Genomic DNA, 27815 nt, shown 5'->3' on the forward strand with positions numbered 1-27815 from the left:
ATTTCAATAGAAGGTAGCCACTGTTTGCTTTTCAAATCAAATGGAAGGAATTTCATGGATTTGACATTTTATAGAGTGCCTAAAAATGAACAACAGCATTGGCTTGGAACTGATAAATTTACAATTTCAGGGCAGAATGTAAGCAGGAATGGAATAAAGTCAAGCTTCTGCCTCTCCAAGTACTTTAATTCCTGGTTAAAATCTTCTTCTTAATAATACCTATCTACGCTCTCACTGCCAGAGTTTCCAGGATGAACAGTTCCTCCCTAATGTTCCATTAATAATTACTGTATAGCACAGGGAACTCTACTCAGTGCTCTGTGGTGACCTAAATGGGAAGGAAATCTAAAAGAGAGTGGATATATGTATATGTATGACTGATTCACTTTGCTGTACAGCAAGAAACTAACACAACATTGTAAAGCAACTATACTCCAATAAAAATTAGTTTAAAAAATGATTGTATTTAAATTCGTAAGTCTAGGACCATCCTCCACTAGACTGTACATAACCTCTGCTTATATTGTTCAAAATTCAATGCCCAGCACTGGGCTTAATAAATATAGTTGTTTAATCCTTGTTATGATATGAGGCAGATAGTTATTATCCTCATTTTATAGGTGAAGAAAACTTGGCCACATAGAAGGAGAATTGAGATTCAAGCCCAAACCCTTGGGACTTCAGGACGCCATGAAAATCAGACATGTACAAAAGCAATGCATGAACTGGAGAGAGACAGTTCTCAGTCATACTCTGTAACACCTGTTGCCAATGAACACTCCCATGGGCAACCCAGGCTTATGCACAATTCCTGACACATTAACTTTCATTTGATGGCTTTCTCCTCCACCGAAGAAAGTATATGAGGCAGTGTGAGATTTGAAGTGACGATCCTGACTATGCTAGTATATAAAAATGAAAAAAAATAAATCAATGCTCACTTCAGTGCGTTTACTATTTTTTGTAAGCATTTTCTCGTAATGCCTTTCACAAGTACACCAAGACCACAAGATTTAGAATGGCTCCAATAGACAGTTAATTTTTATTTCTCTGTAGATCCTCTTAGTTTCTTTCATTATTCCCTTTTTTCTTCTGCATGCGGCTTGCATATTGGTGCTTCCCTGGCTCCTTTTGTTCTTAGGACCTGGCAATTTTATATACCACCATAACTATAATGGTATTTCGACCGATAATGTCCATGATTCCCAAATCTATTCTCCACCACTCATTGCTACTTTAAGCTCCAGACCAACTATTCAACTGCCCGTTGAGCCTTAAATTGAGCTTGTCCACCTCCTTTCCCTCCACCAATTTGCTTCCTCTATCATTTACCAGGTCAGCCAATGAAGTCACCGTTTGCCAGTCTTCCAAGCTAGAAACCTGGCCATTACCTCTCATTCCTTCTGTTCCCTCACTCTCCACTTAGACTTGCTCATTCACATGTCCATCTTTTTGCATATGCAGTTTCTTCAGCTTGGATGCCCTCCTTTCTTTACCCTAAGAAACTCTCATTTTTTAAAAACCGTATCACTTCTATGAAGACTTCCGTAACTTCCCTGGGCAGTTTGCTATCCTCAGAGCTCTTTGTTCATACCCTCATACATCATTTAACATGTTGTAATCATTTATACTTTTATTAATCTTTGCACTGAAACTCATAAAAGATGTACCTTATTTATTACTGTTCTGATGCTCAGTATAGTACCTGGCACGGATCAGATATTGAATAAATGTAAAATGAATGAATGAATGCATGAATGAATGAATGAAATGGACAGTCTCAGTTTCCTTATGCTAAGGATATTCTTGATGGAAGATCGGGCTTGAAAATAGAGTACTGCTAAAGAATTCAATATTAGTTGGATCGTAGTTATATCCAGATGCTACATTTGTGTTGTTGGGCAAAGTACATAATTTTCCATTAAACTTTCACTTTCACTAACCTTACTTTCCTTATCTATAAAATTATACTAGTAATAGTAGTCCCTGACTTTTTTTTTGGTGGGAGGGGTAAGGGTAAAATGCAATAATCTTTCTAAAATCACAGTTTCTGGCCCATGGTAAGAGTTTAGTAAATTATTTTACTGAAACTGAGATATATGTTTTGGCTTAGAATGGAGATGTAGTCCGAGATTTTCTCATAGATATAAACTATATTGCAAGTAAATTATTACAGTGCAAAACAAATTTTCTGCATGTTTTCCATTTTAAACTGTGCTTTATTGAATAGTAATAAATTATTTACCAAGTACAGAGCAATTCCTCCTCCTATTAAAAAGCCACAATAGACATCAACTGGGTGGTTCTTATACTGAGTTATCCGTGTTAGCCCACAGATGATTCCACAGATGATAAAGGTGAAGACCAAGAGAGGTTTCAGAAGCTTAGAGGAATCCGTTAGTGTGGAATTGAAGTACATCTTTAAAATGAAAGAACTGGGTTAAGTATTTAAGAAAGGTCATTTTACTATTCAATTATAATCAAATAAAAAGGTAAACTCAAAAGTCTGATACACGTGACATCAATTTTACTGTTCCATTCCCCCTGCTATGGCTACATTCTATACCTGAAAAAAAGGAAATACATGACAAAATTCATCAAATAAATAACAGATCTCTCATATAATTACACAAAAGTCTGGAAAAAAAATTGAAGCCGTAGAATTAGCCAGATAACTGGTTAGTCTCCACGTTACTTGTCACATAATTTCAATCCATTTTTTTCACATAAGATCTAGTGGACTATTAATCAGATATGGGGACAATTCATTGTATAGCATTTATCAACACTGACTTCGAACTCACTGTTACATAAAAACTGAAACAAAAATGTGTGTGTGGTGTGTGTGTGTGTGTGTGTGTGTGTGTGTACTTAACACAATTCTTTCAATTTTAGAATTTATAACATTCACGTAGTTTACAATACCCTCCCATGAAGTATAATATTACACTAAAGAGGTGTGAGGCTAAATAAACATTATGACTGTGTCAAAAAATTATCTTACTGTTTATAGTAGCATCCAATTTCTACTTCTGATGCCATTGTATTGAAGGACTGCTGTGCTAGAGTTTACTGTTCTGCCATTACACAGCTATATAATCTAATTAGCCATTGGAGACAACACTCATTTCTCTGATTTTCTCTAGGACGCAGTTTGACAAAAAAGACCCAGTTACTTACCGAAACGTACACAGCTGCAAAGGCAGCAAGGGTCGCATGTTGAGAAGGGAATGATTTTCTGCCAAAGGAAAAGAGTCAAATTATGCCTTCTGTTTCTGATACACTGCTAACAATCATCTCAAGAACACTGGGTGGTTACAGTGTTCAACTTAAAAGCCTCAAGATAATAAGCAATAACTTTAATTTCTGTTTAGTTTTCTGGAGAAAGATCTGAGTGGTAAAATAAACACTGCTAATCACCGTTAGTATTAAAGTAGAGTAGTGATGCACTTTCCAATGTAAAGTGTTAGCTTTGTTAGGGATCACTTCTTTATACCATTGGAATGATGGCTGAAAGTAGAAATGGAATGGAAAGCATTATAATTGTTTATTGGTATTATAATTATGTCAGCTTAAAGGTTTATAAAACCTAAGATTTTAAAACTTTTAAACTTTTTTCTATGCTCTTAAATATATGGTTTCATTTACATACAAATTTAAAAGACAAAATTATTTTCTCACAGCGGTGGGTCTAGATGTGTTTTTTTACACTCTAGAGAGCATTGAAAAAGTCTAATTTTAACAAAATACTTCTCTATCTATCCCACTTTAAAATAATCATTATCTCCAAAATCACAGAGTATATTATTTAGTGAAATAAGAAGCAAGGTGGGAGAGGTAGAACAGAGGATAGTGAGAGAGACACTGTAAAGGACAGACAGATGGAGAATAGAGATTTCTTTTAATGGATAAAAAATGGAAAAAAAAAATTCCGTTTTATTAATGTCCTCCTAATTATTTGGTACCCAATAAAAAGGACTACCATTCAACACAGACAAGAAAATTTTAAAGAATTGAGAAAGAATAGAGAGCATAGGTCTTAAATGTAGGTTCAAAATTTTTGAATTGAATGGATCGTAAGAACGTGAATGTATATAATTACATAATATAAGGCTCTGATTCTTCAAGTGCACTTAACTTATTTTTGACTCAATCTTTGGGAACTCAGTGAGTGAAAAATACAATTCTTATATCTTTTTATGTTGCCCTTCATCCTTCTGTAATTTATTTCTTTTGAACTTCTCTTTCCATGTAAGTTTTTTTTTTTTTTTTTTTACTTTATTGATTGAAAACAATTTAATGCCTTGGTAGTTTCTTGGATTTTTCAGTTTTTATTTTCTGAAATGCAAGGTCAGAAGTTGTACAGATTTTCTGGGTTAACTCAAAGAAGACATATGCAATCCTAGATGCTATTTCTTTTAAAACTCTACCAAAAGGAAAATTCATATGATTTCTTATTTTTTTAATAAAATATATAATGAAGTTGGAAATATCATAGATATTTAGCCTTCCACTTAAGTCACTACATGACACATACTGACTATAAGCCATGACTAACTATAAATATCTAAAATAAACCAATTGTGATAACCTAAAACCATAAGTAGTATAGGGTAAATCACAGAACATGATTGGGGTTTGGTGATATGAAGATGAGTGGCATGAATGTGAGGCTGAAATCTGGGGACAGACAGAAGGATTCAGAATGAACCACCAGTGGGTTTCTATGGTATTATCCCTAAAGAGATCACTGAATTGAAAAGAAAAATAAAACCAAAATCATTATGATTGAAAAATGTATGCCTGCGATGATACCCCAAGCTATTAATGAACAATGAAAACACTGACGTGGAAATTTTCATAATCTCCGTTTCTAACCTGCCGCTGTTGATAACTGTAAGATCAGATCCTGAGCAAATATCTTCTACAATGTAGGAATTTTCTTTGCAAGACACATTTAGAGAGGTATAGTTTGGCTTGCACACAGTCAGAAAGTATGGTGCCTGGTAGCCTGTGGACAGCTGGATGATATCTGTGATGAGAGCTGTAGAGCAGAGTCCAAACACATGAACACCTATAAGCAAAAGGAAAGAAACTGTTACCAAGCTAGTGCTTAATGCTGATGTGCCATCATCAACCATGCTTATTACACATTAACATGACAACCTTCACATCTGTTGTGATCATTTTCTCTGAGTTTATTTCAGGAAGATAGTAAAGAAAATGCCTAAACTTTCAAACAGATACTGAAATCCAAAATAAGGGCAATGAGTATTTCCAAAGTAGTCATTTGAGGTATTTTTGTCAGTTTGGTTAAATTGGGCCAATTCTTAATATCATTAACCATAGATCACTTGACAGACACTTGGAAAATGTTAAGATGACAACTGTGTGATTTGAGAAGAATTAAACATGGGGAATGAAGCAAAATTCAAAATCATTGTAAATTGCTTAGCACGTTTGAGCTTCCAGGGCTCTCTCTCCCCAGTAGTACCTATCTGCAGCCACAGTTGCCAAAAATGTTAATCATACCAGGAATTCTAATTAAAACAGAGAAAAGTGCAGGCCAACCTTGTCATGGAAACAATAATCATACAAGTACAGAGCTGTAGGGAGGCTTCCTTCATGTTTGGAATTCGGAGATGATATTCTTAAATCTCCTGGTTGAAATTCTATCTTTCTTTTATCTGCTGGGCCCGGTATGAAGCCATAAACTCACAAACCCTGATGCAGGCTTGTACACTCGAACTCCATTCCTGCTTCAAGTCCCTTGCCTGGCTTTATCCTTGGGAATCTAGCTCTGCTCACATACACATGATCTGAACTCACCTTCTCCCTGTACATTGTCTAGACACCCTGGAGTCACTCTGACTTGCTAGCCTGGATTCTGATTTATGATTTGCTCATAGAAATCACCGTGACAGGCACCTGGGTAACTCACCAGTGGACTCCTGCACACCAAGATGGTTGGCCTGTATGTTACCTCTTTTTGCATTTTCCTTCTCTGCTTATTGTCACCTAAAAACCACTCTCCCAATTATTTCTCCACCCACTCACCCGGATTCATGACACTGGACTTTTATTTATACATTCTAATTCCTAGCAGCATGCAAGATCTTGGAGAAGAGTATGGATAAGTGAGGAAACCCACCCATTTTTACCTTTGGAGAATGAGAATCTCTAGGGCCCCCAGGGGATGGGCATTGCTGACTCTGGGGCACGCTTCTCTAGGATAGGTTGGCCCATCCTCACCATCGTGAGGCTTTTCAGAGAGGTTATGTGCCCCTTTGCCACAGCATTTCGTTACATTAGGAAAACTTTTTCTGAGATCAGCTATATGTCCTGAAGTTTTACTTCTTTGTCTTAGTTCATGACCCTGGTAAGGGGATTATTCTTGCCGTATAGTCCCTTGTGTGGCAAAGATGTGCCTTTCATTGTGGGGCAGAGTCTAGGGCATGATTTAGACCAGATTTTTTCCACTAGCGGGAGAGGTGATTGTATTTAATTATCTACTAGGTATTAAATGAAGCTACGTATTCCTTTCAGCTGAGACATTAACGGTAGAAATAACTTTTTACTGATTTACGGGGAATCAAAACATTTACATTGGGGTGATGTACTTTGGCTTGAGTTTTCAACTCAGTTAAAAAAAAAAGGTCTGTGACTCAAACAATATTAAGATAGTCACATGCTAATCAGAAGAGATGAAGGCTTAGATCTGGCTTGATTCTGACGCAAGCCCATTGATTTCCTGTAGGTCTCATAAAATAGGAGGTAAAGTTAGACGATATAACCAAGGAAAAATAGCCTTGATGCCGTACTCTATGGTGACATTTCCATGGGTGGTAACTTCTCGATGAAAACACTCCAGGACAATTGAGATGGAATCACTGATGTGGCTAAAGTAGTTTCTGAAGGGTTATCCATTCATACTGGCCTGCTGACATTTATTCTCCATTTTAAAAAATGAACACAGATCCAAGAAACTATTTTAAAGTAAATTCATGCTTCTACCAGAGCTAAGACAAAAATATACTGAAATGCATGGCATGCTGGCTCTCAAACAGAGATTATAATTGTAAATAACACATTTTAGATACAAAACTCAAATTTGGGTGTTTTAATGGGATTTTTTAAAATAATGTAAAATTCATCATGTATTTGACATTATACATCTAAATTATAGCTTTAAGGACTTAATATCTGTAATTAAATATAACATTTCTATTTGAAAAACATTTCCTTTCTTTGTGGTTTCCCACACCCACCAACGAATCTGACGGCTCTTCTAAGGAAAGAGTTGAAGTTGCAGCCTCCAGCATTAATATTGGGCTCCAGGCCAATTCCATTCCTTCTTTTGGACAGGCAACAGTAGAGAATTCCTTCCCCTACCATAATCTGCAAAGACAAGAGGGTGTTCAAAATGGACTTAACGGGTACAAATGAAGTATAAGTTATCTCTTAACATGCCATATTTTCAATAAAGTAAAGATGTATTTTTCGTAAGACCTTTAGAGATGTGAGCAATGTCTCCTGAGTATTTGAGGGAGCAGTGAGAAGTAAGCAATCAGGGCACTGTAAAGAGCACTGCTGGATCTTCTATGCTCCTACATACTGGTCAAGGGTGTGATAGCATCCTGGCATTTTAACACAGTTGCGTTAAATAATTTTGTTTCTTTCTTTGTAATTATACATGTAAATAGTGATTCACATCTTATCCATGAATGCTAAATTATATAAGAATTTATTTGTTCAGTGCCATTAGGGAAACGTTTCTTATACAACACCACAGTTATTATCTCAAGTGACCTTGAGACTTCAGGAGTTTTAATTTAGTCGTTTAATATGCTCAAAACTCATATGTCAGGAGAGCGCTTTCATACTCTTTGGCTTGATTATGGATAGAGGTTTCTTGTCAGTATTTTGACTTCATCCAACTCTCCCTCTCTCTACGGAGCACATTAGTTTTCTCCTCACACTACTATTCATTTAACCTTGACCTACATGTCATTGTATGAATTTTCAAAATGATTTAATTTGCTTTTTTTTTTTTAATCTTTTGACTGTGCCACGTGGCATGTGGGATCCTAGTTCCCCGACCAGGGATTGAACCAGCACCCCTTGCATTGGAAGCGCGGAGTCCCAACCACTGGACCGCCAGGGAAGTCCCTTAATTTGCTTTAAGACTGTGACCCTATGCCCAGCAATACCCAGTGACACCTAAGTGATTAATCGCATGGTGACTGATTCTGCTCTGACTCTTAGAATCTTGACATTTCATTCTTAAAACCATGAAAACAAGATGCCTGAAGGGAGAATAAAATAAGTACCAGAGTTAGAATCAGGAATATTTTATTAGCATGTAGTTTCAATAAAATAATTTGGGATTGACCAGAAGGATCAACCCATGAAAAGCATACATGAGGGTAGAAAGGTGCTTCCTAAAGCAGAGCTGTCCAATAAAATTTTCTGTGATGATGGACATATTTTCTGCATTGTCCGATATGGTAACCACAATTGAGCACTTGAAACAGCACTACTGACGACTGAGCACTTGAAATTTAGCTACTGCAATTGAGGAGCTGAATTTTTAATTTCATTTCATTGTACTTAGTTAATTATTTAAAATGTAAATCAATTAGATTTAAAATGAAATAACCACATGTGGCTAGTAACTATCTTATTGGAGAATGTAGATTATAAGAGAATCTAGGTAAGCAGTAACTCCTGGATGAAAACCCTCCAGGACAATTGAAATGGAATTGATGTGGCTAATTTCTGAAGAGTTATCTACTCATACTAATATGTCTTAGGTATGAAATAATTAGAAAATGTGTTTACAGTGAACAGAGGACCATACTTAAGATAAGGAACAGGGCACTTGCGGTAGGATTCTAGGACATAGGACATCAGTGAAGAAACTCAATATATTTAGGCATCATTTCCTTCAGGAACTTTTCCCTGAAATTCTTTACTATACCCTAAATTGAATTATGTCCCCTTCTATGTGGTTCCCTTAGTATCTTGTCCTTCCCTCTAGCATAGCTTGATTAGTGCACTTTGATTATTCATTTGATTATTTCTCACTTGACTATGACCCTCTGAGGGAAGACCATTTATTTCTTTTTTACCTTTTATCCTCACTATCTAGCAAAGTGCCTGGCATTGTGGGATTTGCTTTTGTTACCTTCGCTGTGGGATTCTCATTGGCTAATTACCTTAGGCATTTGGGCTGGTAGCTATTCTGTTTAAGAAAAGCAAGATTTGAGATTATGAGTTTTATTTATGCAAAAAATCTCAAATATTTGGGGTTACTGTGCCAAAGAGATTATTGTGAAATTAGAGTTGATATGGGTAAAAATGTGGAACTGAGAAAAGTAAGGAATGGCAGTCCCTTAGATATAAGTGATCATGTCATTTTAAAGATTATCACCATGATTATGAGCTGAAACATATTTTCCAAGCGAAACTTCCCAGTTCTCAATACCAATTTAACACTTATTTTATAAAGTACTTAAAATTATCTTTTTTAAAAATAATGACTGTAAGTCTATGACCTTATGCTTCAAATGTTCAATCTGCTATATTTAGTATCATAAGCAATATGGTGTGTGTACAATTATAAAGAACCTTTATTTGTATAAAAATAACTTTCCTAATGAAACTCTACCAATCACCATACATGTGTGAAAATCTTGTGGCATACATGATAAACTCCTTTATGAACAATCAAATAGAAATAATCAAGAGGAATTTTTTTCAAATCATTGAATACTAAGTTCATTATTTATACTTCTTGAAAAATATCATACTACATTATCACTTTAAGTTAGACATAGAAACACAACAGATTATTCTGCACAGGAAGACATGACATGACCCACCATGCATGTAGAATAATATCATGGTTATCTCAAATTCATCATTTCAAAAAAATTAACCACTCATTTCTGAAATGTGTTCTGAAATGCATTGAGATTGATTTCATCTTCACTTCTTCAATAATAATTCTGTGAATAATTTTGTTTCTTTCTTTGCAATTATACATGTAAATAGTGATTCACATCTTATCCATGAATGTTAAATTATATAAGAATTTATTTGTTCAGTGCCATTAGGGAAACGTTTCTTATACAACACCACAGTTATTATCTCAAGTGACCTTGAGACTTCAGGAGTTTTAATTTAGTCGTTTAATATGCTCAAAACTCATATGTCAGGAGAGCGCTTTCATACTCTTTGGCTTGATTATGGATAGAGGTTTCTTGTCAGTATTTTGACTTCACCCAACTCTCCCTCTCTCTACGGAGCACATTAATTTTCTCCTCACACTACTATTCATTTAACCTTGACCTACATGTCATTGTATGAATTTTCAAAATGATTTAATTTGCTTTTTTTTTTTTAATATTTTGACTGTGCCACATGGCATGTGGGATCCTAGTTCCCCGACCAGGGATTGAACCAGCACCCCTTGCATTGGAAGCGTGGAGTCCCAACCACTGGACCGCCAGGGAAGTCCCTTAATTTGCTTTAAAGATAGAATTCTCTTCAGGGAAAGGGGAGCTGCTTCCTGATGTATTTCCAAATGCGCCTGCTTGTTTCCCAGTTCTGAATGGCACACTGTTGTGATGCAATTTAGTTTCAGGGATTAGGTGTTGACAAGAAAACTATTTGTTGATCTTGTCATTTGGAAATATAAAACAGTCTATGACAAGCATCTTCTCACAATATTCTGTTTATGCTGTATACAAGCCTGAAAAGAAACAATACCATTTTTTTTGCATGTCAAATATCATGGACAGATTTTTGGAAGAGATTCTAAAGTGACTCAGCTTCAGGGGAGATGTAGAGAGGAAATATATTGCTTATTATTACATGGATACTGCCCTTGGAATAGCCACTTAAAGGAGATTGTATAGTCTCCTAAAGCTTAGATTATCTTCTAGAAACTATAATCAAAGTTCAATACAAATCTTCTATAAAATTAGATATACTTATCCTTTAATCATATGCAACAAAATTTTACGTCCAAGGAAGAGAACATATACATTTTTTCTATTCATGTAGACTTCATGAAGATTTATGATAAGCCTAGATATTCTGTGCTATTTTCCCTGAGAAACAATCTCCAAAGGACTAAACAAAATGCTTGTTTCATTATCGCTTAAAAGTAAATGAAAAGTTAATATTAAGGATGAAATTTTCCAATTTAAGGACTATTTCAGAGAAATAAGAATATGCATTTCACAGACACGCAAGAAATTTTTTCAGTTTCTTGTACAACATCACAAAGACAAGGTATTTTTAGTAAAAAGCGAAAAATTTACGCATTTTGAAGAGAAACCAGAGTATTGACAAGGTATTTTTAAAACACCCTTCAAGGCATAAAAAATAAAACCCTGAGAAGCAAACACTAAATGATTTATATGTAAATGCCTGTATAAAAAATCAGTTGATCTTCCTTTTGTTCATATAAACGTCCTTTTAAAGAATATTACCCATATGTGGTTGTTTGTTTTGCTTTGTCTTCTCTTCATGTGAATGGGTGAAAATAGGAAGTGCCTCTCCTCACGCAAATGGGCTCTGAAAGCATTTCCAAAGGAAGAATTCAGCCTGCCTCTCTGCTTCCCCCACCACTCCATTTTGGAACAGATTAATACTCTGCCATAAAGATAAAAAGAAAGTGGCATCCTTGAAAGTCAGGGATTAGAGTCTGTTATTTCCACTTTCAGGAAGGGGGGGGAAAGGAGTTGGAGCAGAAACGTATGTAGTAAGATTAGAGACAGAATTATGGTTCTAGAACAGAATGACTACAGACACAATAGGACCAGTGTTTTGGGGAAAGGCCTTAAAAACAGAGGGAAAATGAAATTAGAAAGAAATTTAGAAAAGCTATGATATATGTTTAGAGAGAAAGGTGTGGAAGACAGTATCCGATGCCGATAAAGTCAGGATTTGTTTTACCATCAAGTTGTTTACTCAAAATCCATGTAGCCAGTGTGGAAGAAAAGAATGACTGACATCCTGGAATATCCTGAATGATATGGGGGAAATTAGGGATGCGGTGGTGTAAATATTTCCCTAGTTTGCTTCCTGTGCCATTAAGAGGCATTGCAGCAGCTATGGAAGCCCTGTCGAGACCCAGGAATTCAGGCGGTCTTTGTGGAAGGAGTTGGCATTCGTTTCCCCAGGTCAACTTGATAGAGGGAGACATAGAAGATTTGTTCTTTCACTTCTCAAGGCTCCAGAAAGAAAGCGTTGACCCAGAATCCCCCAGAAAGCATCCTTAATTGCATACTGAGAATTTATTACTGGAAATGAGGGAGTCAGAGAAGAAGGAACACAATGATGAGGCCAAGGTCATTGTCTCCAGGACATGTAACAGTGTCAGCAAAGGGATCAATGTGAGATCAACAGTGCTGGCAAGGAGAGCCACAATTAGACTTGCTTTCCTAGCCACTTAGTAAAACACCCTAGGGAAGAAAGACTTCTGGGTATATAAAAAGCAAATTATTTAAATGATTAAATATCAACATAGTCTTTTCAGCAGAATCATGAGCATATGTACAGTACCTTATGTATTTTATTTCAAATACTATATCAACTACAATAAATTTCTGTATTACATTCCAACTAGGAGAAATGCTTTCTGGTCTACTAGATTTAAAGCATATATTCTTTCTGCTCTTGTCAAGTGACTGGATGATGTAGATTTCTTATAAGTCATTTAGAGGAATGACCAGCAAATGCTGTTATTCTGAGCAATAACGCACTTTAAATATGTTTTTATTAGTCTGAGTCTCAGCTACTTCCAAGTACATCATTAATAGTTCCAATCACCCCAGAGTTACTGAAGCTCAAATAACTCATTTATTTACGAAGTATTTTGAGATCTTTTAAGTATGATAAAGTTCCAGGGAAAATTAAGTTCCAGTTTTATCTTCTGAGAATATTTTATATAATTTATTTATAGTGTAGATAGCATGTTATGATTATTTAATATAGGGAAATTTTTTTAAATAAATAAATTTATTTATTTATTTATTTATTTATTTATTTATTTATTTATTTTTGGCTGCGTTAGATCTTCATTGCTTCTCGCAAGCTTTCTCTAGTTGTCGCGAGCGGGGGCCACTCTTCTCTGTGGTGTTCAGGCTTCTCACTGCTGTGACTTCTCCATAGCTATATAAAAGTATAGGTCTACGCAGAGACTTTTCTAAAACTGCTGCCGTACTGAACCAGAATAGACCAATTCATTAGGGAATCTTATAAAAACTCCATTCAAATACAGCTCTTTATTTAATAACCACTTCCTCTGACATTCATGAGCATGATAAAAGTAAAGTAAGATTTCCTACTGTTAGAAATAAATATTAACCCTGAAACATGTTTCTTGTCCTTTAGGTAGATTCTGGGGGTATAAGAGATGGTGTAAAAGCTAGGCCAGTGTTATTTATTAATGAATTTATTGAAAAGTGTGTTATTCACAATGTGTATGTTAGCAAACCAAAAACAATTATGTTTTTTTTTAAAGTCTTTATTAAATTTGTAACTATGTTGCTTCCGCTTTATGTTTTGGTTTTTTGGCCGTGAGGCATGTGGGATCTGCTCCCCGACCAGGGATTGAACCCGCACCCTCTGCATTGGAAGGTGAAGTCTTAACCACTGGACCGCCAGGGAAGTCCCAAGAATTATGTTTTTAATTCAATTTCAGTAGGTTAGGGTATTTCTTTCTGTCATATATTTTAAAATGCAAGTGAAGTGCTTGTTCTGAATCTAAAGTATTTTATTTTGTGTGGGGGGCAGGAATGTGAGTTCTGCCCTCTTCACTGTACAGTTGTGGATACCCAGTGTTCAGAATCAATAAAAAGTGCTAACCTGGTAAAAAGTGAGAGCAACATGCACTTTTGAGAAGAAAGTCTGTTTGCTATAGAATTGTTTCTTCCCCACAGTTTCCCAGACTTCAGATATGACATGAACACATGAAAAATATGTTAATGAGGAAACATATCAGAAAGTTTTGGTTTACTTTTAACCCATTTATTACATAAATGTGGTCATTCTTCATCTTCTGGGGCTGACAAACACAATTTGGGGGCAATTCTTACCGTAATTGCAGGTCCGGCGAAAGCCAAGCTAAGCAGCATGAGGAATGGAATTGCCTCCTGTGTGGGTTCAATGTATGGCATGCTAAGACTCCGGTCATAGCAGCTGAATCCAGAGTGCACAGGTTTGAAGACATCCGTGAGTTCCAGGAAATACAGGCTAACCACCGATGATGCCAATATAGGCAACTGAGAATGAAGGACATAGGAGATCAATTTACTCTTATACACAGGCCATACATAGAATCAGTACATCTTGAAATAAGAAACATGTATTTCTCCCTTTCACCGCTCCTCTCTGATCTCAGAATTAAAATCATTCATACTTACTCTTGCTTCTGCCTTCAAAATAAAGCTCTAATTCATCCACCTCTGTCACCAGCCTGCTCTGAACCCATGTCATGCCTCCCCTTTGCTCTTGGATTACCTCCTAAATGCTGTTCCATTTTCACGCTTACCCTCCCCACCCCATCTATCCATTTTCAGCCCAGCATTCCAAATATTCTGAAAATGTTTTAGGTCATAACACTCCCCATTTTAAGTACTCCAGTGGTTCCCATTCTACTTGAATAAAATCCAAATGTCACACCATGGAATGCAAGTTTCTGCATGATCTGGCTCTTACTTCAGTTTCTTACATCTTTTTGTACCATATTTATACTATTCCCCAGCTCCCTACCCACTACAATCCAATGGGACTTCACTTTTGTTTTAATTGAGAAATAATTGACATATATCAACCTAAAACATTATATTAGTTTCAGGTGTACAACATAATGATTCAATATTTGTATATATTGCAAAATGATCACCACAATTAGTTTAGTCAACATCCATCACTACACATAGCTACAATTTTTTTTCTTATGATGAATACTTTTAAGATCACTCTCTTAGCAACTTTCAAATATAAATACAATATTATTACCTATAGTCCCCATACTGTACATTACATCCCCAGGACTGATTTGTCTTATAACTGAACGTCTGTAACTTTTGACCCCCTTTACCCATTTTCCCCACTGCCCATTCCCCACCTCTGGCAACCACCAATTTCTTCTCTGTAGCTATGAATTCATTTTTTTATTGCCGTTGTTGTTTTAGATTCCACATATAAATGAGATCATCCGGTATTTGTCTTTCTCTGGCTGCCTTATTTCACTTAGCATAATGCCCTAAAAGTCCATCCATGTTGTCCTAAATGGCAATATTTCCTTCTTTTTGAGGGCTGGATAATATTCCATTGTATATATGTACCATATTTTCCTTACCTATTCATCCATTGATGGACATTTAGGTTGCATCCATGTCTTGGCTACTGTAAACAATACTATAGAGAACATAGTGGGGGCATATATCTTTTCCAGTTGGTGTTTTAGTTTTCTTCAGATAAATACCCAGAAGTGGAATTCCTGGATCATATGGTAGTCTTATTTTCAATATTTTTGGGAACCTTCATACTGTTTTCCATAATGGTTGGAGCAATTTACATTCCCAAACAGTGCACAGTGGTTCCCTTTTCACCACATCCTTGTCAACACTTGTTATTTCTTGTCTTTTTGATGATAGCCATTCTAACAGGTGTGAGGTGGTATCTCATGGTGGTTTTAATTTACATTTCTTCATGATTAGTGATGTTGAGCATCTTTTCATATACCTATTGGCCATCCATATGTGTTCTTTGGAAAATTGTCTATTAAGAGCCTCTGCCCAATTTATAATCAAATTGCTTGGTTTTTGTTTTTTTGGGTTTTGTTTGTTTGTTTTGCTATTAAGTTGTATGAGTTCCTTATAAATACTTTGGACATTAACCCCTTATAAGGTATATGATTTACAGTATTTTGTCCCATTTGGTAGGTTGCCTTTTCATTTTTTGATGGTTTGATGTGCAGAAGCTTTTTAATTTGATATAGTCCTATGGTCTTCACTCTTTTTTTGTAACAGTCAAATTCATTTCTACCTAGGGGTTTTTGCATTTGCTGTTTCTTCTTCCTTTTGTGCTCTCCCCCAGCTCTATGTCTGACTGACCTCTCCTCATCCTTTAATGATGACTTCCTGTACTATCTAAGGTAGTCATTGATCCAACTTTCCCTCTAAACCCTTATCATCTTGCTTGATTTCTTCATAACTGAAATTGCCTTGTCAATTTAATACTTCACTTATTTATTTTTCTTCTCCCCCTGTCTTTCACTGAAATACATGCTCCATGAAGTAAGAGTCTGCCAGTGTTATTTATTGTTGGGTCCCCAAGGCATAGCATTGTTCCTGGCACATGGTAGGCAAGCAATACATCATTTAACAATTTAATGAAGCAATACTACTTGTTGATAAATGACTAACTGAATAAACAAATAAATATTAATTCATTACCATAGCTAGACAAGATTTACCAGATTTAGCAAATGAAAATACAGATCACTCAATAAGATTAGAATTTCAGGTAAGTAATAAATCATTTTTAGTGTTAGTGTGCCCCATGCAATATTTGGGAGATACTTATGCTAAAAATTATTTGTTGTTTATCTGAAATTCTAATTTTACTGGACACCCTCTAGTTTGTCTGCTAAACCTAAACTAGGCACAATTTACTTTCTAGACTTTGTTTTATGGATTCAGTTATTCATTCCTTCAACCTACAATGTGCCAGGTACTATGTGGGTCCTTACTATAATATGGCAAACAAGACATGGGCTTGGTCATCAGGATCATAAGCTTAGTGAGACACCTGCTCTCGGATAGAGAAAAAGTACTGCAAATATATTGTTGATGCTAGTCCTTTCAGAATCTGAAGATGCAGATTTCTGTAACACTGAAAAAATTATCTAGTTTAAGGCTTTGTTGCTTGTGGAGGAAACAATATTTATTTAACAAAACAGAGCAAGTTTTGATAAAAATATTATTGACCATCCATGATTTCTGGTCATTTGGTTTAAAAAATAAACAAATTTACAAGGCAGCATTATGCCTTTTATTCCCAAGAGGTTTTTTTTGAGGTGAGAATTCGTTTTATTGGAAAAATTAATAATGTATGAAGATTAATCTGGCACTTTCTGGTTTTCAGATGGATGCTTTCCAATAAAGAGAGCAAAAAGCATGTCAAAACACTTACATTTTTCTTACTAGAATCCATGATCATTTGACCACTCTGAATATCTGGTCATTCCTCCTCACCACTTCCCTCTCCTGTAAGGAATAGTAGCTTCCAGTCTTGACCAATAAATCAATACTTCATGGTTCATGTGAACAATTCATATTTTCCATTTAAATCCACTGAAATATATTTTAGTTTTAATTTAACAACTACTTCAAATAGCACTTAATGTGCCAGACAATTTTCTGTTTTAGAAATCTTAATTAATTTTATTAATTGATATTAACTCATTTAACTAAAAACTTTCTATTACGACATAAGTGCTACTATTATCCACACTTTGCAGGTAGATAAGCCCAGTCTCCTCTAGCAAGTGGCAGAGGTTGGGTTTTGAAGCCATGAATTGTAACCTCTACTTAACCACTACTCTATGCTTCCCTTCCAAAAATGGGAGTAGAGTTTTAGGGTAATGAAATACAATTAGCGTCAAAGAATGGGGTACAGTGTAGCCTACAGTTCTGTTTAATGAAGAGTTTCTATTTGCAAATCTGTAGTTAAAAATATGTATCATGTAGCATAAACATTATCTTCAAAATATGGTTTCAATAAGTTTAGATTAAATTTCCCTCCTTTAATTTGAATGTTAAATATTTAATCAGATTTGATGATCTACATTATTTCCTTGATGCCATTAGTTCATATTTTAGGTCTTCTACATAAGACATCACCCAGATAACATCTGATTACCTCATTTTTAAATGTTCATGCCCTGGTAAAGTGAGTTTGATGTCTTCTATAGAAAGGTGAACAAAACTTTATCAATTTGGTAAATCTAAAAATTAAGTAAATCTTCCCTATTAAGGACATTCTTCACCATTGAATTTTGTGGATTACTTCAGAATCTGCTCAAATGTGCCAATGAAGATATTACATAGCCATGGAATTAATGTGCTATTCCGTGTGTGTGTGTGGGTGTGTGCGTGTGTAAATGGGGAGAGACACTCAGAATTCTACATACTGTAGTGAATCCAGTGGGGCCATATGGTTTTCAAATCACCTAGGAGGTTCTTTGAAAATAAGCTCTTCTGTTCACTACTAGTGTGACCTTGGAAATGGTTTTCTTAAACCTGTTTTCTTATCTATGAAACAGATACATTGCTAGTACCCATCATCACAGGCAGTTTAAAGGATTAAATGAAGTATTACAAGTCATATTCAACAATACCTGGAGTGAAGACTAGTTTTTAAATGTTAGTTTTATTGTTGCTCTTATAACTATTAACAATAATATACTCATCAAATGTCACCTTTTTCACTTGCCTTACTTGGTGATCCTTTTTGAGAGTAATTTCCTCTTTCTTAATTCCCCAGTACTTCTTTTTATGAAATTTCTATCACTGTTCTTTATTATATTTATCTGGTATAAATTAGTTATAGCTTTTGTCCTGCTTCCCAAATAAAAATCTCCTTAAGATAGAGACCTTACTCGTTTCAATATTTAAACTAGTAATATACATCATAGTGTCTTTCAAATATATATGTATACATATAATAAATTAATATGAGAGAAAATATGTCCTTCATTAATATTATGTATTTTAGTCCTTTCAGACATCAGCCTTCTTGAAACTGCCAATTTTTCCAGTTTTTTATCCATGTATTTTTCTATCCATATATTAATATTTTTTATAGTTCTATTGAAACATGTTTCAAGACCTTCTTCTGTCTTCAAAATAAGAATCATATTTTTCTTCCTTTTTGATATGTTTCTCTGACTTTTTTAAAAAAGTATCTTTTATTCTTTGTCTTTTACATCAATTTTGGTTTTTAAGAAAGAGGGATTTGAACAAAATGTTTATAATATTTGGGGAAAAAGTAATTTTAGACATTGTTTTCCTATACTGTATTTTACTACTGGTCAGTGTGATGGATTAAATGACAATGTTTGCTTCAAACATCCTTGTCTTTCAAAGGTATCTTTTATCTTTTGAGGTACTCAACGACAACTTTCTTTTGAATGTAAGAAATTTAACAAACGGGTTGTGCTAGCTTTGGCATAGATATAGAATTGATATATATGTAATAAAATCACCTTTTGATTGCATTTAAAATGAGATTTAAAAAGAGATTTTAAAAGGTCTATATAGTCAGGAATTAGGAATTTTATTCTCTAGTTATGTTGTAGCCAAGAAAATAGTGTGAACAATGCTACTTTTATGCAGCAATACAGAGAAGGGAAATTATCTGAAGATTAGGAAAACAGTTTTCAAAAAGAAAAGATTTATTCTTATAATGATCTCTGCTAAGGAACTTGTGAGTAAAAATAATAGAGCAATTTTTAAAGAGAAAAGTATAACAGTTTTAGAGAACAGGGCAAAAGAAATGTGTTTCAAAAGACGGCATTTGCTAGATAATATTGATTTTTCTGATGCCAGTTTGAAAAAGACAAATACAAGGTATATATCAATGTTAGTGAAACATTTCATGGACTCTATCATGACATTTTATCTAAGTCATATAGCTTACTTGCTTTTAGCATCTTGATAATAACAAACTTTTACTTCTCATTCAGGTAGTTCACTTGCTCTTAGCCTACAGACATGTCAATTCCATTCTTTGCCTTTTTCATAGCCATGGTAAATTCAGAGTCCTCTGAGACACTCATAAACTGGTGGGATCATAGTCACAGAGGATCAATTACCATATATGATATTCATGGCTCATTTACTTATTCAATCAACAAATATCTATTGAAACCTACTAGTTCTAGGAGTTGTTCTACATCCTGGAAATACAGCTATGATAAAACTCCAAGTCCTTTTTCTGATGAAGATTTCATTCTTGCTGAAGAAGGCAGATAAAAAATTAAAAATTTTAATACTAGAAAGAACATATATTACAAAGATAATAAAACAGGGGGCTGTGGTAATTGAGTGCCTGGATTGCTATTTTAGATCAAGGAAGGCCTACTTAATAGGAATCATTTAAACAGAGACTTGAGTGGGCAAGAATGAACTAACCATATAAAAACCAGGTAAGAGGCATAGTCAAATGGAGCAGTGATATAAGATGAAGTCAGAGAGATGGATTTGGGACCAGACTTTGCAGAGAATTGAAGGCCATGGCAGAATTAGTGTTTTATTCATTCAAAGTACGTTTGGAAGTAACTTTGGAGAGTTTAAGCAGAGGTGCAGTAAGACTTGAAATATATTTTACAAAGATCACTCTGGCAGTTGGGTTGAGAATGATTGTGATGGGTCAAAGATAGAAGCAGGGTAAAAATTAGAAGGCTCTTCAAAACCGAACAAATACTTAACTAGTGCCTGGTATGTGCTAGGCACTGCCCTAAGGGTGAAGAATATAATGGTAAACAAAATAGAGAAAACTCCCTGCACTCGTGGAGTTTACCTGCTAGTGGATGCTTGGCAATTGCAGTAATCCAGGCAAGAGATGATGGCAGGTTTTACTAGGATGTAGAGAAGTTTGCAGATTCTGGATATAACTTTGGAGAGAAAAAGACCGGACTTCTTGATGAGTTGGATATTGAAGAAAAACCAGTAAAGGTTGATTTCAACGATTTGGGGCTTGAGCATTTGGGCTGGGGGTGTCATTTACTGGGATGGGGAAGGCTGGGAGAAGCTTCAGTAGGAGGAATCTAAGGTTTTGTTTTGGAAATAGGAAAACTGAGATGCCTCTTAGTTACCAAAATGTCAAAAAGAGATTAAGATGCCAATCTTGGGCTAAAGAGAGTCCAAGGCTGCAGGTTGAGAGTCATTGATACATGATGATTTAAATAACATCATTGACGTATGATGATTTAAATAATATCACCTTTACTTTTGAAGAACAACACTTGCACAGGAAACTTCAAAGTTAAATTAACTTGGTTTTGATATGACAAATGTCACAAGAACCAAAGAATATAATTGTGTATCTTCATACTACTCATATGCAAGAGATAACCTAAGAGAAAAAGAATGTTTTTTATATTAATAACAAATTTTAAATGGGAGGCTTGGAATCAATTCTGATAAGTATCCCCAAGTCATATAAAATGTGAACTTTAAAACATAAATGCATTATATTCAAATGAAATTAAAACAGGAAGAAATATTAGCAGATCAAAGTAATTTTATTAAAGCTGGTGGCTGATAAGCATGTTGTCATAGGTCAACACACACAGTGATGATAGAATTTTCCATTTCCTACAGTACAATCTTTAATGACATTCCTTAGCATTTGTGCCTTGTAGCTAATACAGATAAATGTTTCCTTTAAACATGAACAATAATAATAACTGATAATATAGTACAGGGCTTTGTGCTTTATAAAACTACTTCACCATAATTGTAGCATATTTAGGTTAACTATATAGGTTATAAAAAGCACACTAACACTGTAGGGTCATTAAGAGTAGGTCAGAATGAGTCTATTACATTATTCAAGGTCTAAAAATCTAGTTTTCACAAATAGAATGGATGTGGCTTATATGACATGCATAGATACCAATTAAAACAGGGCAGTGTAATTGAGGAAAATCAGCACTGGCCTCAGAACCAGCAAAATCCAGTTTCTCCCCTCATTTATTCCACTAGCTTCTGGGATTTGGAGCAAGTCACTTAACCTTCCTGGGTCTTACTTGTCATCAGTGAAATGAGGGGTTTTTTACATTGCCATTTAGTTCTAGAATTCTCCATGTGCTCTCATGATGTAAAAAACATTCCTCACATTTCTTTGACAGTCTCATTACCATATATAATGTATTAGATTTTTTACCACTATTCTCTCTACAATTTGTTTCATCTTCCACAATGCTTCCAGGCTAGTTTTTCTAGAATTCACATCTAATCATGCCTTTAATAGTGCCCCACTAATTACAAAATAAAGTACAAATTTCCTAGAATGACCTTTCATATTATGCATGATCTTTTGTATTATAACCTCAATCTGCCTTTCTTGTTTAATTTTGCTCTTTACCTCCTCTCCACTCTCTCAACCCATGAACACCTATGTTCCCATTACACTGATGTTCCAAACAGACATGTCTAGTCTCTGCTTTACATTTTCACTTTTGTTTCCCATAAAAACTGTCCTCATAAAAGGTAAGATCACATAATTTTTTCTCCCTGAAACCTTCCCCATGCTCTCCATTCAGAACTGAAGATTCTGCCTCAGGGACTCCATATATATCTTTATTGTAAGACCCTGTTAGTCTGCCTTGAATTGTAGTTATTTGTATATTACCAGCCCTTCTCTTAAGATCTGATACTGCAAAGTGAGGCCTTTGTAATTCAGAGTGCTTTGAAAATTTTGGGTGTCCAGAAAATATTTGCTGAATTTAATTGAGAGAAATCAGGACATTACTATTAAATAAACAGAAAACATGGACAATTTCTTAATCATACATAGAAAGTGTTGAGGACTTAGGTGCCAGAGACAGCGCTAAGTTATATAATAGATTGCTGCATTCAATCTACACCTTATAAACCGTCTATTGTTATCCGTAGTTTACACATGAGAAAACTGAGACAGAGATAGGTCGCATAAATTGGCCAGTGGCCACAAAGCTGGCGATTGGGAGCACCCAGATTCCTACCCAGCTGCCTAAGTCCAGGAAACATGCTCTAAACTGCTTTGCTCACGGGTCTCAAAACGGTTTCCCTCTCGACATTGCTACAATGGTTGCAATTCCCAAATGGAAAGAGGGCTTGCAGGGGGTGCGCGCAGTTTGAAAAAAGTCTCCCTCGCTCTTAACTCTTAAATACTCTTATTAAACAGTTTCTCTGAGGATTTCCTATTAAATTTTCCTGTGAAAATTGCTTCTTTTGTGCGAATCTAATATCTATCCTTTCTAGAGGTCGTTTCACTTTGTTACTGAAAGAATTTATTGAACACCTCCTCTTACATAAAAAGAAAAGAACATTTATTGACTTTTTATTTAGACATTTCCCCATAAATTATCTAATTTAATACTCACAACCTCCCTGGGAATTTTAAGATACATTTTAACAAGAAGACCCTGCTCCAGATAAGGTAAACAGCATGCCTGGCTTACAGCAATTGGAACCTGATCTGTTAAATTCCTGGAAGCATGAGTCCCACTACACCCTGCTGCCACTTTGGTACATTTCACCATTGCCATCTGGCACTAGTCTGGTGCTTTTCAGGAAAAAATAGCCCCAGACTTCAGTGGAAATGCCAATTTAAAGGACAGAAGTGAGAGATAGCCATGTGTACAAGGGGTTTAATGGCCCCAAGAGCGAAGGGGTGGCAGGCACTTTCAAATCATGTTCTTAATTTTATGATATTCCAAGGTCTTGAATGTTCTTTCCCGTGCAGTTTTCTCCAATGTTATTTTAATTTTTTTGGTAATATCTCAAGAAACTTTAATTATATCTTGGATGTGGTCTGCTTTCATCTTCACTTCTGTTTTCCCTAGGGAATGACTTCTAATATAAAATATCAGGAATTGGGCACATTTCAAGCTCCAGATGCTTTCCTGTCATGTTTCCTTTGGATCGCTTTCTCTAACTGCACAGAGATGGCCCGATGAATGCCTCTGTCATAGCAACTGTCATATGGGATGACAGTTGTTCCTTCACCTTTCTCTCTTATTCAATGAAAAGACCCTTGGGAACAGAGAAATTGTCTCTTTCACTTCTCTATCCCCAGGGCCTTATATTAGGCAGGACCTGACATACTGGGTACCCTCAAGGTACCAAATTAATGCATGTATGGATGATGATTTGAACAGAACTGTTTACGCAGTTCTCATAGTGTAGTTAACATGATGAAAGAAAAACCCCAAGTTAAAAGATCCTTGTTTACTTCTACCATAGAAAATGCGCCTACTGTGAATTTCTAGAATTCTAATAATTTTTTTTAACATTAAAGAACACAAAAAGCTCAAACTGAGTCCTCCAAATAGCAATGGTAATTAATAGGGAAGAGAGAACAGATCTAACATATATGTTAGGTTTAATGGGAAAAATGTGTTCTATGTCTTTATGCCCAAATATAAATTACATCTTTACAGCTCTAAAAAGACTAATTACAATCACTCAATGATCTAACAGTAAAGTTTAAAATAATGGTATGTGGTTGTTTTATTACCTGAATATTGATCTAGCACTAGGCTTGGAGTAGTAAGCTCTGTAGTCCCAGCTTTAACCTCAGGTCCTGATTTGCTCCTCTTACATAATTAGACACAAGTACTATGTGTATTGTCTTGGAAAGCATTTTGTTCTTTACACCTAATTAGAGACTAAGACCTAAGGCTGGGTCAATTCTTAAAAGTAATTGCTTTGAAATCTTTCCTTACAGCTGTAATTTCTTTACCCTTAGAACATATACCTGTCTTTTAAAAACATGGGTACGAATCACAATTTAATGCTACTAATATTTGCCAGGTACCATTTAAAGTTCATACTTTTACATTTCTGAACTCATCCAATCTCCACAATACCCCTTTGATAAAGGTACTATTATTATCCCCATCTTACAGAAGAAGCAACTGAAACATGGAAAAATTACATGGTTTGTGAAAGATCATACAGTTTATTAGCTAGATTATAAACTCAAGAAACCTGAGTTCACGTTTATAGTCATTATACCTACTACCTCTTGCTAAAAATTTTTAACACTGACCTTACCTTCCCAAAGGCATTGAGAAATAGCAGAAAATAATATAATGTACACTTTCTTTATATACTGTGAATGTCACCTGACAACTTTCACTATTTTCACTATTAGTGGGATTACTTTATTTATATAGAAAAAGCAAATATATTTTGACCTGAACAGTCTTATAAAAGAATACATAGTACCTTTGGGGTCCAACATATATTTCTTAATACCAAACAAAATAGGAGTTAAGGAAAAAAAATATTGTCATTGTAATAATGCCAGAGAAATGAAATTAACCAAAAATTCTGTATTTGAGATATGGAATAAGAGGAACAAATTTATTTTGAGATTTAATGTGATAATCTTACATACACATAAATTAGTGAATTAAAGACATCAATATTTTTAAGTTACTTTTTTTGAGTTGTTTACTAAATTCAGGTATCAAGTTTATCCTTAAATCATTTTATTTAAGCACCGTAAAAGTTTATATTTTCTCTTATGTAATAATTAGTTTATCTAACAAACATTTATTGAGTGTATACTATGTGCCTGATATATTTCATTTGATCCATAGATTATCCAGAGAAGAATTTCTAATCTACTTTCAGAGATGAGAATTTAACAATGTATCATGAATCACTCTCTTTTTCCAAGCTTGTCTCCTACATACTTAGATCATACTTAAATGCACATTATGAGCCCACCTTCAAGACTAATGGTTTTCCAAGGCGGCTTAAGACCTTATTTACTTGAATGTATCTGTGAAAGGGATTGATGAATATAGGAGATATTGAAGAGGGGCTCTTAATGTGGGATATTAAGAACTTTTATTTTCCAACAACTTAAGGCTGTGATTAAATTAAGTATAATTGTACTATGTTTCATTGTGAGATACATCAAAAAGTCATGAACAAATATATAAAACAAATACAATATAATATGGGATACAACTATATCTGACAAAGAAGCACATTTTATTACTAAAAAAAAAATGTTATCGTTTGTTCCACCATAGCCACAAAAAAAATTGTCTTCACTGGCATGTATACGTTATGTAACTAAAATAATTTTCTATGAAAATTAAAACTATAAGTCCTTTGTTTAAGTGATGCCTCTCTTTGAAGTCTCAAATCTCAACTAATCCATAGGTATGCTCTAGATCATAAAATGAGCATAAATATTATTAAGAAATGAGGCTCACAGACCTCGGAGATTGATTTAATCTTAACCTTCATCACCACTTATTTTATAGATAAAAATGTCTCCACTGGCTAAGAAAAGTTAAGGAAAAATTTATGTTTATAACTGTCAGTCTTGTTTTACTCCATCCATTCAGGCAAACTTCATTGAAATCCTACTATAGATTAGGAAGTATGCCAGTAATGATTCCATATTATTTCCATTAATTTAACCAAAAGGTACATAATAAGCAATAAATTAATATTTATTCAATGACTAAATGAATTTTCATGGAAGTACAAACAGAATACACCCTGGTATTTTACTTTGGCACCCCTGTTTGGAGTGTATTTAATATAAGATTGTTCTCTTTTAGACTATCCATGAAGGCCCAGTTTCTGAAGCATGATTAGAACTTTATTAAATGGCGGTTTTACCGCTAAGGCAATCCTACAGCGCAGGCTTTGGTGAGGACATTAAGTTGTAGACAACATATCCACACATATTTCCATGATTCTCACTCCCCAACAACAGTCCACTAAATGTACTGATACCTTGTTTTCCTTTTCCTGAACACACATTGATTTTAAATACCTGTATTTCCCCTTCTCTTTAACTTATACCTCAATGGTCTCATGTCAGTTTTAGAAGAATGTACAGAAGCCATCTTATGATAGCAAATAAGAAAGCAATTATCCTCCTTTATGTTGATTAACGTAAATGTTTTGTGTTAAAAACAGCTAAACAGTGATGGACCTAAGAGGCAATTGATTCAGTGCCTAATTACTGACAGAAAAACAACTCAACACTAATTGTGTCAAAATTAGCATTTCTGTCCTTGGCTTTCACATTCCAAAATCCACTTCACTGGGAGGAAATGACTCCATTCCATAGTAATCTGGAAGTACATGTCTCAGCTAATTAATTCTAGAAGAAACCAAAGAAAGCTGAGAGATACATAATTAGACATTTCACAGTTTAAATACAAACATTTTTCTCCTCGTGGCCCACAGGGGAGAAGAGCACTGCTTGGGATTTAGGCAAGTTCTTGGACCTTCATGAGTCTCAGTTACTTAATTTGTAAAACAGAGTTAATATCTACTCCTCAGTTAATATCTACTCCTCCTTAATTTGTAAAACAGAGTTAATATCTACTCCTCAGGATCAAATGAATCAATGTATATGAAAAAGTTACATTAAACTGTAAAAGAAAATTCAGTTATTTTGTTACTGATGTTGTTAATTGTATCCTCACTCCTTCCAATGTTTCCACTTTCCTTTACTGTCTGTCAGAGACCTCATGTCCAGAGAAGTAATTGTGAAATTATAGGTAGACAATTGGGCAGTGAGAAAGAAAAATATCACTTCCAATTTTATGATTTTTAGCTGTAACCATGCTTTTCAAAGAGCCTAACAATTTAGAAAAGCAGAGGATCCATTTGTAATTGCTTTAACATGTTTAATGCAATGTGGTATTATGAAATACATAAAGGTACTTAGATGGAACTTTCAAACAGCCGGCACAATTTGTTCACGTGTAGAATTAGAATGACCTGTATTGTGTTATAATCCAGGGGGAAACCCTCTAATGTAAGAAATTCTACAAATAGTATAATTAGAAAGGAGCACTAGAAGTCGGGAGACAGGCTCTATTCTTGTCTGATATTAACCATAGTGTGTTTTTAGGTAACTCAGTTAACCTTTTCAAGCCAAGGTTTCCCATTTGTGATAGGAGAATCAAACGAATGTTGTGATAGGAGAATCAAACCAAATGTTCTGGGAGTATATGATTTTATTAGACAATTCTG

General features: G+C 34.9%; 1 protein-coding gene across 3 annotated transcripts in view; it reads right to left on the minus strand.

The window, feature by feature from the left end:
• Positions 1-27815, minus strand: part of PLPPR4 (phospholipid phosphatase related 4) — a 60722-nt gene that overhangs the window by 26060 nt on the left and 6847 nt on the right. For 2 of the 3 annotated variants that reach the window (XM_082384298.1, XM_082384296.1), the window contains exons 2-6: positions 14112-14297; positions 7269-7398; positions 4879-5074; positions 3181-3238; positions 2246-2419 (exon numbers count right to left, since the gene is read on the minus strand). In XM_082384298.1, the coding sequence (XP_082240424.1) occupies positions 2246-2419; positions 3181-3238; positions 4879-5074; positions 7269-7398; positions 14112-14297 (744 nt within the window). The remainder of the gene's footprint in view (positions 1-2245; positions 2420-3180; positions 3239-4878; positions 5075-7268; positions 7399-14111; positions 14298-27815) is intronic. The other variant, XM_082384297.1, reaches the window with a different exon arrangement.

The sequence above is a fragment of the Balaenoptera borealis genome (assembly GCF_965194805.1).
Source record: "Balaenoptera borealis genome assembly, chromosome: 1".
In the NCBI taxonomy this organism is placed as follows: domain Eukaryota; kingdom Metazoa; phylum Chordata; class Mammalia; order Artiodactyla; family Balaenopteridae; genus Balaenoptera; species Balaenoptera borealis.